This window comes from Malaclemys terrapin, chromosome 4, assembly GCF_027887155.1.
Source record: "Malaclemys terrapin pileata isolate rMalTer1 chromosome 4, rMalTer1.hap1, whole genome shotgun sequence".
Taxonomy (NCBI): domain Eukaryota; kingdom Metazoa; phylum Chordata; order Testudines; family Emydidae; genus Malaclemys; species Malaclemys terrapin.
The window spans coordinates 783,893-796,235 of record NC_071508.1 but is presented as its reverse complement, the minus strand read 5'-3'; the positions used below and the strand labels follow the sequence as shown (position 1 = coordinate 796,235).

General features: G+C 51.7%; 1 protein-coding gene across 1 annotated transcript; it reads left to right on the top strand.

Annotated features, from left to right (window-relative positions):
* The first annotated feature begins 3,058 nt into the window (after positions 1-3,058).
* On the top strand, positions 3,059-8,295 carry LOC128835495 (up-regulator of cell proliferation-like). The gene is made up of 2 exons (XM_054025021.1): positions 3,059-3,065; positions 3,578-8,295. The coding sequence occupies exons 1-2, from the start codon at positions 3,059-3,061 to the stop codon at positions 8,293-8,295; spliced, it is 4,725 nt and encodes a 1,574-aa protein (XP_053880996.1).
* Positions 8,296-12,343: the final 4,048 nt, after the last annotated feature.

The window sequence follows — 12,343 nt, the reverse complement described above, 5'->3', positions numbered from 1 at the left end:
AGCCAAACTTACTTTTAATATAAATTTATAAGCCTAATACATCAAATTTAAACTATAAGAAAAGATATATATCTACAAGCAAGCAGGTTAGTCTTATAGGCTACATCTGGCTCCCAGCCTTTATATACCGGCCAGCTGTGGCCTGATTGGGGTGTGGCCCAGTTGCGGCTGCTTCCCCAATCAGCCCTCTCCAGGGCTGCTTTTAGCCCTTCCAGGCAGGAGCAGGTGTCCACCCCGCTACACCCTGAAACAGTCACTTCGTGGTCTGCAATCAGATGCTACCTGTAGGAAATATTGTAACCTACAGAGTCTGCAGTTAGGCAAACACAAGTGATGAGCTGTGAAGCATTCTTTGCAGGAAAGATGTAACACAGTCTGACTGTACCATACGATAATGGGTTACCATGTTCTGGCTCAGGGTTTTGCTCTTAATTTCAGATACTCCTGTATGCTACAGTGCAGAAGACAAAGTTCACCTGCAGACAGACTACAATGGTAAATACCCCAGAGCTGAATTCTGTGACTCCGTCACATGAAGGCTGCAATAGCACATGTTACACACTGTGCAGCAACGGGTCACCACACTCTGGCTCAGATTTGTGTTCTTGGTTTCAGCTCCACGTGACCAGCACGGTGCAGAGACGGATGTCTTGCTGGAGCCTGAGAATGAAGGTAAATATTTGACACTGAATTCTGAGACTCGTTCTTTACGCGAAGGCTGCAATAGCGCAGGTAACACGCGGTGTGGCGACGGGTCACCACACTCTGGCTCAGGGCTGTGTTCTTGGTTTCAGCTCCACGTGAACACTACAGTGAAGAGGACGAGGTTTCCCTGCAGAATGAGGCTGAAGGTAAGCGCCCCACCGCTGGGTTCTACACAGGTCTGGGACTGGGACTAGCCTCAAGCTACCCAGTGAGCTGGCTGCTGTCCCTGTTTGAACCTTTACCTGATCGTATCCTGTGAGCGGAAACGTTCAGTATCCACGTGTGCAATGAACTAAAGAGGGGAGACTGGACAGTCTTTCTCAACAACAAGACAGGGGAAGATAGTCCTAGAGTACCTTCCTCTGAAATGGCTCCCAACACAATGTTTGCAGGTTCCCACACACACACTAGCCACGCAGCAGGCCTGGGCAGAGAAAACAGGCACTCCTGAGTGTGGTTTTAAAACTTGGCTAGCACATGCCCACTGAGGAGGCTCAGAAGTGGTTTTTCAACAGCTTAGATCCGTATTTCTTTCTTTCTCCACTACACCAAGTAGTTTGGTGCTTGTCTAGGCTAAGTTTAGATTTCAAACTCCAGACGTTTTACTGTTGCCATGGTTTTGTTTTTTTTTTTTAAGTGATAAAACACAATTTTAACAATGGGAAAAAGCACACTTTTCCCTCACTCCTCCATAGCTCAAAATTGGCTGAAGAGAGTTTGCTCAAACTTTCCATAAAATTCACCTTTAGGACAGAGACCAAGGCCAATTTCAGCCCCACAGATGAATGAATAGTTCAGAAAGTTATGAGATGATGAAAATGGGGGTTTAGAAGTGGGGCTCTGTTGCATCCGTATTGGCAGCAGATGAACACCACTGTGTACCCGTTCAAATTCAACCAGCCATGCTTTTGTTAAGCACTGGTCACAAAGGTGATTTTTTTTCACGCCTCAATAAAACTCTTTTAAACTTACACTGACTTGTATCCACCATCCTGCTGCCCATTGTTTTCTCTGGGCTCGACAACCTACATAATTTTGGGTCATCCAGGAATTTTGCCACCTCACTGCTCATTAATGTGTTATTTTAAACCTCTACACAAACATCAAGTTCAGGTTACAGATGACGACACACACACACCAGTGGTTTGAAATGAGGGCAATAAAGCGTTAAGCGTCAGCTGTTCATATCTGATCTGTTGAGATAAAGGGAGCTTGCTTCTCTGTCCAGTCACACACTTGGGAGCAGACACTCCCTGGTGCTGAGCTACACAACCTTTGTGGGCAACGTGTGTGTAGGAGGGTGTCTGATGCCCTCATGTGGCATGTCCCCACATTCATCCCAAACGTAAGGCGGTGTTACGGTTTGGTTTATGCAACCCCCAGCCCCACCCAGGCACCGGTGCCAAGGTCCAAAAACAGGGTCAGTGAGGGTCAGGGGTCCTCGCTTGGTGCTGATGGTGTGGCAGCAAGGCACAGTGCCAGCTGGGGGTTGGGGCCAGAGGAGCAGCTGGGGGTGGTGGTATTGGCAGGTGATGCAGGAAATGCAGCAGCTGGAAGTGCTGGTTTAGGAGACACAACCAGGGTCTCCCCCCGCCCTGAGTCAGTGCTGATGGCACCAGCTCTTTGCCCAGCACGAGATGGGGTCTGAGACACAGCCAGTGAGATGAGCCTGGAGCTGGCACTGACGGTCCTGATGAGTCCGGGGTGTGAAAGCTTTGCACACTGCCCAGCGAGCTGGGAACGAGTCTCCCCTGGGCAGAGGACACAGTGGCTCTGCACGTCCAGTTCTGGGTGGCTGGCTGGTCACAATGCACAGCTGTGTGGGGTTCTTGGCCCAGCCTGGCTCTGGTGCCAGGGCAAACCCGGAAGGCTCAGAAATAGATAATAGGGAAAAAAAAGGGGGGTGGGGGAGGAATTCCTAGGTGTATCCTAATGTATAACAATTAACAACTATAACATTAACAGCACACAAAGATTTTGGGGGATACCATGGACAGAGCAGTGGGTCTCTTCAGTTCTGGGGTGATGGAGCAGGAACTGATTTGGTTGGGGGATGCACTCTCTTAAACAGCCTTGGGCCCTGAGCGTTTGACTGCCCCCCCTCAATGGACGTGGCTTTGAAGAGGGCCCCACAGTGAAGAAGAACTGTCAAATCTTATTATGAACTCCTCCGGGCTTCCGTTCTGTGCATGGTGGAATGAGGCAGGGGGCCTGTGGAAAAACAGTCTGTGGTCCTGTAATGAAATGCTGTATCACAATGCATACAAGGGGGCTGGATGAAAGTCACATGGGCTCGACTTTGCAACCCAAGTAGCATTTTTAATGTGGTTTGTAAATTAATTGTGTCGACAGTATGCGCTGTACGGGGTACATGACACTGATATATTTGGATCGAGTTGTATAAAATAATGAATGCTACAAATGTCAGTCAGGGGTTCCTACTTGCCCTTTGTAATAATACAAGGGGATTGCCTCATGGGGCAGAATGAGGTGTGTGGAAAGATCAGGTGGAGATTGGAAAAGAATTTTACAGAGCGGCAGAAATGGAACAAGGCCAAGGGGAGGACGTGAGAGTTTTGGATTAAATGGGACCTGGGGACGGGAGGGGGATCATTCTCAGGTATGAAGTTGCTGTATTGGGCAGAAATGGATTTCCATAGAGGAGATTAGCAAATTCCTTTGATTCAGTGGGAGCTAGAAATGAGAGGAGGAGGAAGCATGGAAGTTACATTGTCACACTGGCAGCAGGATCATCAATAGCTTTGGCAGAAGCCAGAACAGAGCTGAGTGAACCGAGAGAAGTACCCGGGTGGAGAGAGGGGCACACAGACAATGCAAACATCACCACTAACATGTGTATTGCTTTTTGCAGTAAAAGGGAAATCGCTCCAGGACTTCCTAGTGCACCTGGGACTGGAGAGACACCAAAGCAGAAAGCTGAAGCTTAACGACATCCTGGAAATTAACACGGAGACGTTAGAAGAGAGTAACCCTCGGACGTTAGGAGAGATCCCGTGGCATTTCCTCAGGAAGGTCATGGCTGTGAACGGGATGGCCAGACGTACAAGGCTGGTACCCGCTGCACCAGGTGACAATGGGATCAGCAAGGATGGGGAGGAACCTTTTGCTGTTATTCCGCCTAGAAGTCCAGCCCCCAGCGTGTGCGTGAACCCCCTGGATGTGCTCTGCGCTGTTCTGTGCTGCTCAGACACGTTCCTGCGGCAGGAGATCCTGCTGAAGATGTCCATGTGCCAATTCGCCCTCCCCCTGCTGCTGCCTGCCCTGGGCACCTCCACGTGCACACTCCTGCTGTGGGCTATGCGGGACATTGTGAGGAAGTGGAGGCCGCTCTCCTTGCGAGACAGCCGGGGGTTCAGGGAGGAGAATCTGGTGCTCAGGTCAGTGCCAACCTTTTCCTTCGTGCGGCTGGGGAGATGCAGCTTGTCCAAGTCCAAAATCCTTAACAAGGTCCTCAGCCCCCACCAGCAGGAGCACAATTTCTTCATCCATCGGGACATGGAGTCTGGGAACGTCCCTCGGGAAATCGCAGAGGGGTTGGTAGAGATCTCCTGGTATTTCCCCGGGGGGAGGGAGAGTTCGGATCCTTTCCAGGAGCCCATTACGGTTATTAACCTGCGAGGAAACATTGAGTCCCACCAGCTGCAGTTCAGCTTCCTGGCAGAGATCTCCTCCGCTGTGTTCATATTCACTGACTGCATCAGTGAGAGAAAATACAAACTCCTATCATCACTGCAGGACTCAAGGACAAAATTCTACTTCATACTCAACCCCAAATTTTCTATAACCAGTAAAACACAGGGATTCCTCAATGAACTGGCCCCGCTGCTGAAGCTGACCCAGTCCCATGTGCTTGTGAAGGATAACACTGCAAACGATTCAGACTTTGTGACAAGGCTGCAGGACACCTTAGCACACCTGACGAAGCAGCCCCAGAGAGCCATGAGCGTAGAGGACATGGCTGTGACAGCGCGTGAACGAGGATTCCAGGTAGATGAGGACTGCGAGGAATGTGAGAAAGCGAGAAAGAGAGCAGACGAAATCACTGGGGAAATAGGGGACGTTGTTGAGTACAAGGGCAGAGCACTGACACTCCAAGGGGTCCCATGTAAACGCCTGGCTGAAGTAGAAAGAGAACTCTGTCAAATGAAGAAGCAAGGGGAAACCCCCACAGAGATCTATAAATCTCACCTGAGGCGGGAATTGCTGGAGTTACGGACCCAGCAGAACGGGCGTGATCTCACGGGCGGGATGGGGACATTTAAGGCATCACTAGAGCAGCTCACTCCAGTGACAACACACTACTTCCTGAAATGGATGAAATTCAGACTGGATCACATTGCTAGGGAGAATCTTTCCAAACTGCGGGCTAAATATAAGGAGACGTACAGGACTCCAGGCCACAGCCCCGAGCAGCTAGCAAAGCTAGATGAATTAATTGTAGCCAGTTCCTTAGGGGTGGAGCATTTCATGCGGGAGTTGGGGCAGTTTTATGAGGCAGAACACTCAGTGTGTAAGGACGGCGAAACAGCCCAAAGCCAAAGGCGGTTCACTTATCTCCCAGGCATAGCCGCTGACCTGATGCTCAGCGGATTTGCTCTAGAGATCATCGATGGAGACGCATCCCACGTCCCGCTGCAGTGGGTGACAGATGTTCTGACCGAGCTCCATGCCAAGCTGGGGGAAAAGTCCAGATTGCTGGTTCTGTCAGTGCTGGGCGTGCAGAGCACCGGCAAATCCACCCTGCTGAACTCCATGTTCGGCCTGCAGCTGGCCGTGAGCAGCGGCCGATGTACGCGAGGAGCCTTCATGACGCTCATTAAAGTTGCAGAGAAGTTTCAGCAGGAGCTGGGCTGCGACTTTATCCTGGTGATAGACACAGAAGGCTTGAGAGCCCCTCAGCTGGCCAAACTGGAGGACAGTTACGAACATGACAATGAGCTGGCCACACTGGTGGTTGGGTTAAGCGACGTAACGATCGTTAACATGGCCATGGAGAACACCAGCGAAATGAAGGACATTCTGCAAATCGTAGTCCACGCTTTTCTCAGGATGAAGGAAATAGGGCACAAACCCAACTGCCAGTTTGTGTATCAGAACGTCGGTGACGTGTCTGCCCATGAACAAAACATGAGGGACAGGAATCATTTCCTGGAAAATCTCAATGAAATGACCAAAGCTGCAGCGAGGATGGAAAAACTAAGCAGAGATCTGACTTTTTCTGATATTATGGCGTATGATCCGGAAAAACACAACTGGTACATCCCTGGGCTGTGGCAGGGAGTCCCGCCCATGGCTCCGGTGAACCTGGGGTACAGTGAGAGTGTTTATGAGCTAAAGAAATACTTGCTTGACTTTATGAGAAGCCGGACACCTAACAGAAACCCCAGGGACATCCCCCAGTTTACCAAGTGGGTGAAGAGTCTGTGGAACGCTGTGAAACACGAGAACTTCATCTTCAGCTTCAGAAACAGCCTGGTAGCCGAGGCCTATAACCAGCTGTGTCTGAGGTATTCGGAGTGGGAGTGGGAGCTCCGCAAGGAGATGCATCTCTGGGTATGTGACCAAGAAACGGCAATTCAGAACCAGCCATGTAATGAACTACCTGATGCCAGGAACTTTAAACAGGAGGCGCAGGAAAAAGTGCAGCAAGGGGAAGAGAGGATTGTGAAGTGTTTACAGAGATACTTTGAAAGTGGAGCTAGAAACCGACACCTGATAGAAAAGTACAGAGAAGATTTTATCAGAAGCACAAAGAGACTCAAGACGGAACTTGAACGTTACTCAGCCAGCAAGTGTGAAGACGCAATTCTTATTACAAAAAGCAGGCATAAGATAGACAATATCCAGGCCAAGTACAAGAGAATGACAGAAAAGAAAGTCGTCAGCCTTCTGGAAGATTGCAAGAGGAGAAAACTTAAACTGGAGAAGAAGGAACTGGAAGTAGAATTTGAAACGATGTGGAAGGAAGCAGTGTCTGAGTTAAAGCTCATTAGTTTACAGAAACGCCAGCTTTCCCAAGATCTAGAGTTCCAGCTGAGAAAGGACCTAGAGAATCGAGGGAGCACAGTCAGGCAGAAACTTCAGGAAGCAGGAAATTTGTGCAGTTACAGGATTAAACCTTTCACTGTGGACAATGAGTATTTGGATTTAACATGTTTCAGGGACATGAGAGAATCGTTCACACAGGAATACCAGCACAAAGCAGAGGAACTTGCTCGTTCTTTAATGGACAAGTGCCAACGTTATATCGAAGAGAAGGCGAGTTCCAAAGCGGATTATGATGAGACCTATGGCAGAGAACTGCTGCAGATGATCAACGAGAGGCTTCAGCAGGAGGATGTGCCAAACCTTCACACTAATGCTTGCTTTGAAGTTGACCTGAAACTTCATATTTTGGGGGAGGCGGCCCATGCATTCCAGGAGATGCATGAAAACTTTATCAAAGAAAATGATCCCCAGGAACGGCTGGAGAAACTGAAACCTCAGTATTTGTCCACATTTATAAATCTTTACCTGGAAAAGGATCCCTGCCAGCGGAGAGCCAGGGATTTCTGTGAGCACTGTCTCAAACCTGCCCTGGCAGAACATGTTAACAAAAGGCTGGGAATCAGGATAGTAGATGACCTTTCCAGAAGTGAGAAGGCCAATGGTTACCGCAGCCGGGCCTGCTTCCAGCTCTCTGTGCTGCAGAAACTGCTGGACGAGATGGACTTTAACAACTACATGAAATACATTAACGACTATGAAAGTTTTGTCAAAGCAGCGATACGGAGAGACATTTTAGATCACTATGGAAACAGAGAAAGTGTCGAAGCTCTCGAAGCAGAGATCCTTTCCGCCATCATCGAGAAAGTCAGAGGAGCTCTAGAGATGTCAACCAATGGGGGAACTAGCACAGTCTCTGACTTTGTAGCGAACGTTTGCAGGCTGTTACAGAAAGACCTAGTCATCCCCAGAGACAGCTTGGAAACGACGCTCTTCCAATTTACAGCCAGTGCCGATACCAGCCAGTTTTCTGCTGACATTGGGGACTGTCTCTCTGAGCTGGAGCAGAACCTGGCATCAGAATTTAAAGCTGTGAACATAGAGGAGAAACTCTCCAAGCTCCAGGTGAAGCCCCAGGATGAGCTGTTCAAGAGAGTGTTTGGCTGTGGGAAGCAGTGTCCGTTCTGCGGAGTCCCCTGTGAAGCAGAAAGCCCAGCTCATACAGAGCACTTTGCATCAGTACATCGGCCCCAGGGACTGAGGCGACGCAGGGATCACCTCACAAAAATACTTGACTATTCGTTATGCTCCTCTGATGTGGTCTCTAATGCTTTCTTTAGCAAATCAGATACAAAAGGGACACTGATTCCCTTCAGAGATTACCGCGAGTATTACCCAGACTGGTGCATTCAGCCAGATCCCAGTAGTGAGGCTTCTGATTACTGGAAGTTTGTTTTTAAAGAGTTCAGGCAAGAGTTTGCTAGAGAATATAAGGCTAAACCAGCCGATCTCCCAGAAGACTGGTGGAAAATAACCAAGGAGCAGGCACTGGAGAGCATTAAGGGCATCTATAGCATGCAATAATCCAGCACAGACAGACTGTTCTTCCAGCCACCTTGGCTGCTCAATGTTATGCATGCAGAGATGTGATGAGTAACATAGCATGGGCCATATGAAGTAATATTGCAGGTGCAAAGGGGCTTGATACCACAATCTGTCTATTGCTGTATGTGTCCAATAATAAAATCAGTTTGACTAGGACTGGCAGAAAAGAAGGGTGAAAATACTGCTGCCCGTTGAGCAATAGTCACAATCAGGGCCTTTTTGGGTGGTTTCCATTTGGATGAGAAATCAGAGAGACAGTCATTACATGCACACAGCCTCTTTTGGTGATCAGCAGTAGGAACACACTACGGACCGGCAGAAAGCCCTGTCCCGTGCACCCAGTCATCCCAGCGTCATGGTGTTTTAGGGCTGAACTACACTTAAACATTAGATCGACCTAGCTGTGTTGCTCAGAGCTGTGAAAAATTCACACCCCTGAATGCCGTAGTTAATCCGACACAACCCAGTGCAGACTTGGCCAGGTCAGGGTGTGTGTATGTTTGGTGAGGGGTGTCACTGTTGAAATCTCTGCACCAGCAATGGGCCTGGAGAGGTGTCCCTAGGAGCCATGGGGAGGGAGTGTCAGTCACAGCTCCTACCCTGTCAGGCCACTGGGGGATTGTGGGGTGTCTCATGTGGGGGTCATGGGGGGCCCCTAGCAAGGTGAGGGACACCCACCGTGTCAGTGGTGTCGGGGACTTTTTAACCCAGATGGCAAGGTTCGTTGTCTGACCGCAGAGTGAGAGACAGGCAACACCAGCAAGGTCCAATACAAGCTCTTTATTGAAGAGTGCACACAACAATAGAGAGCGGCCCGTCTCCAGAGAGAACCAGCCACGATTACAATAACTAGTGAGATTATATAGACAGTTCCGTCACGTCATAGTTAAAGCAACCCAATCCCCCCCTTTACTAGTCAAAAGCTTCTAATATTCATGCATATCTATCTTCTTTGACAGTACAAACAGTTCATGATGCCTCAGCAGCTTCTTATCAGCTTTTTCGTCATGCACCAGAAACTAGAAGAAAGGAGGGAGTTAAGAACAGAAACAGGGAGTGGAGACTGCAAGTCTCCATATGTCCAAACAAACCGTTCCTAGTACATTTGGTACAAGAATACGCCCCCCCCCCCCTTTATCTCATTCTTTGTAGCCCAAGTAAGCATGTCCTCATGTTTCACAGAGAGACAGGAATGGCCCAGCAACTACTGTTAGCCGAACTTTGGCTAAGCTGGCCAAACAACCTGTTCTATACTCCATTTTCCTTGGACGTAACAGTGGGGTCCCAGGGCAGTGTGACAATGTGGGAATTTTCTGTAATATTTATATGAATCCTCTGCATGCTTGTTTCCCACTATACTTTGCACTGCTACCCAGTGGGTGTAAAAGGGTTAAAGCTACTCCCGGGGCAGAACTGAGGCATGTGTGGTGTGAATGGGTCGTTAAAGGACTAGCTGAAACTGACCCAGATCAATGGAGGATCCACAAAGACAGTGGGAGCCCCGAGGGCCAGGACATTCACACCTAGCAACTACCAGCCAAGAGGAAGGAGATTTCCCCCCTCTTGGCAGGGAAGCAGAGCCCAGGCCCCAGCGGGAGAACCAAGGGGAAATGTGTCAGGTGGCTGGGTTAAGTGCTGCCCTTTGGAGAGACACCAGCTCTCCCCTCGGACTGACAGTGAGCCAGAAAGGGAATCCGGGGCAGTTTGGCTGGCTAATGGCACTGCCAGGGTCTGGCTGAGCGGGACTCGCTGGGCAGAGCTCACAGGGTGAAGCAGGAGGGCTGGAGCCCGGAGGTTCAGGCTTAGGGGGTGGTGAGGCCGCGTGACCGACCCTGGAGGGAAAGTGAGACCCTCTGGGGGCTTGGCACACAGCAGGGGTTCCTCCTCGACACACTTCACTCATAACACCAGGGGAACTCAATGCCAGGGGATGCTGTGGTGGCCAAAAGACAAGTTCCTGGAGGATGGATCCGTCAATGGCTATTAGCCAGGCTGGACAGGGATGGTGTCCCTAGCCTCTGTCTGTCAGAGGGTGGAGATGGAAGGCAGGAGAGAGATCACTTGATCATTGCCTGTTAGGTTCACTCCCTCTGGGGCACCTGGCACTGGCCACTGTCGGAAGACGGGATGCTGGGCTAGCTGGACATTGCTCTGACCCAGTCTGGCCGTTCTTGTGTTCCAAAGCTGGGGGCGTAGTGCTGATCCTGCCTGGGACAGGCAGACTTGGGGGGACCCAGGCAGGGTGCAGGACACCCATTCTGTCAGCAGGGTGCCATAGGGGTGTGGGGAGCCAGGCAGGGGGCCGGGTACATGGCATGTGGGGTGGTTTCTGTGAGTGCAGGGCCTGGAGGGGTCAGTCCCCGGTGTGGGTGGGGGGAGCCATTGCCTGCATCCTCTTTCTCCCCATGGCAGCTGAAGGAAGAAGGAGGGAGGAAGGAACAGCTGCCCCGACTCCTCCAGAGCAGGCTGGCTGGGGTGGGAGCATTGGGGGGCAGTGCCCTGGATCCCCCTTGTGAGGGGAGTGTTGGGCCGCTCCAGCCTGCACAGCCCTCTGTCCCACAGACCCCCTGGTAATGGGGTGAACAGACGGGCTAAAGGTTACCATATTTCAGGTTCCCCAAGAAAGGCTACTGGGGGGGGAGCTGTTGGGGTACCTGGGGGGTATGGGAGGGGGTATACCTGTGGCCAAAACCTACTACGGGGCACTCCCTTTGTGGGGCTTCCCTTGTGGGCACCCAGCTGGCAACACCTGACTTCCGGACGTGTTCAGCTCCCCTCTAGCCTCCCCTTTCAGCCGAGTTGTGGGCGCTCAGCCTCTCTGGAAAGGCCGGGCCGGGGTGTCTGATGCGGCACTGAGAGCCACCGGGAGCCGTGGGGCCAGGATCCCAGACTGGCCTGAGCCATCCAGCGCTGCCCCCAACATGGCCCCTGGCCCCACGGCCTCAGGATCGAACCAGGCCAGGCTGGGTCTGGGCCTGGGTCCCACTGCCCGGCCTAGTGCTGAGTCCTCCGGCGTCTGCCCTGTGGGGCCGGCTGGGTCCCCGGGCGGTTTGTTCTTCTCACCCCACTGCGACCCCTCCCCTCCCCCAGCGTCTCCCCTTCTCCCCACTGCGACCCCTCCCCAGTCACTGATACTGACTCCCCCCCCGGTTTCTCCTCCTCGCCCCACTATGACGCTTCCCCCACCCGTTTCTCCCCCTCTTCCCACTGCGACCCCTCCCCAGTCACTGACACCCCCCCCCGGTTTCTCCCCTTCTCCCCACTGTGACCCCTCGCCAGTCACTGTTACTGATCCACCCCTCGCCTGGTGTCTCCCCCGCGCCCCACTGAGACCCCTGCCCAGTCACTGATACTGATCCGCCCTTCTTTCACGGAGTATGGGGGACTCAGGGCCCTGCACCCCCGGCTTCCTGCGATTCACCATGACTCTCAGCCAGCCAGTAAAGCAGAAGGTTTATTTAGACAACAGGAACACAGTCCAAGACAGGTCTTGCAGGCACAGACAACAGGATCCCCCTCAGTTAGGTCCATCTTGGGGTCCCCGGGAACCCCAGCCCCCCTTGGGAGGTTAGAGTCCCATCTGCCTCCCAGCCATTCCACCAGCCAGCTCCTGAAACTCTCTCTTCAGCGACCCCTCCCACAGCCTTTGTTCAGTATCCCGGGCAAAGGTGTCACCTGGCCTCCAACCCCTTCGTGGGTTCTCATGTTACATGCTCAGGTATTCGCCTTCGGGCAGACTCCCATCCCCCAATGCAGACTATCCTAGCCACACTCCCCTGTCAGCATTCACAGACCACAGTAAGAACAGTCCCAGTTCGTCACATCTCTCCCCCCTTCGAGACCGAACTGAACAGGGTCAGTTACCAGTGACCCGGGGAAGTTCGAACCTACCCCCGTTCCCGTGGATGCCCCAACATCCCTCCCATTCCTTGGTGAGAATTACACCAGGCCCTTCCAGTTTCACGCCCCCCCTTAGGTCGGGGGTGCTTGATGGCCCTCGCAGTTCGCATGTGGGAAGGTTTATGCG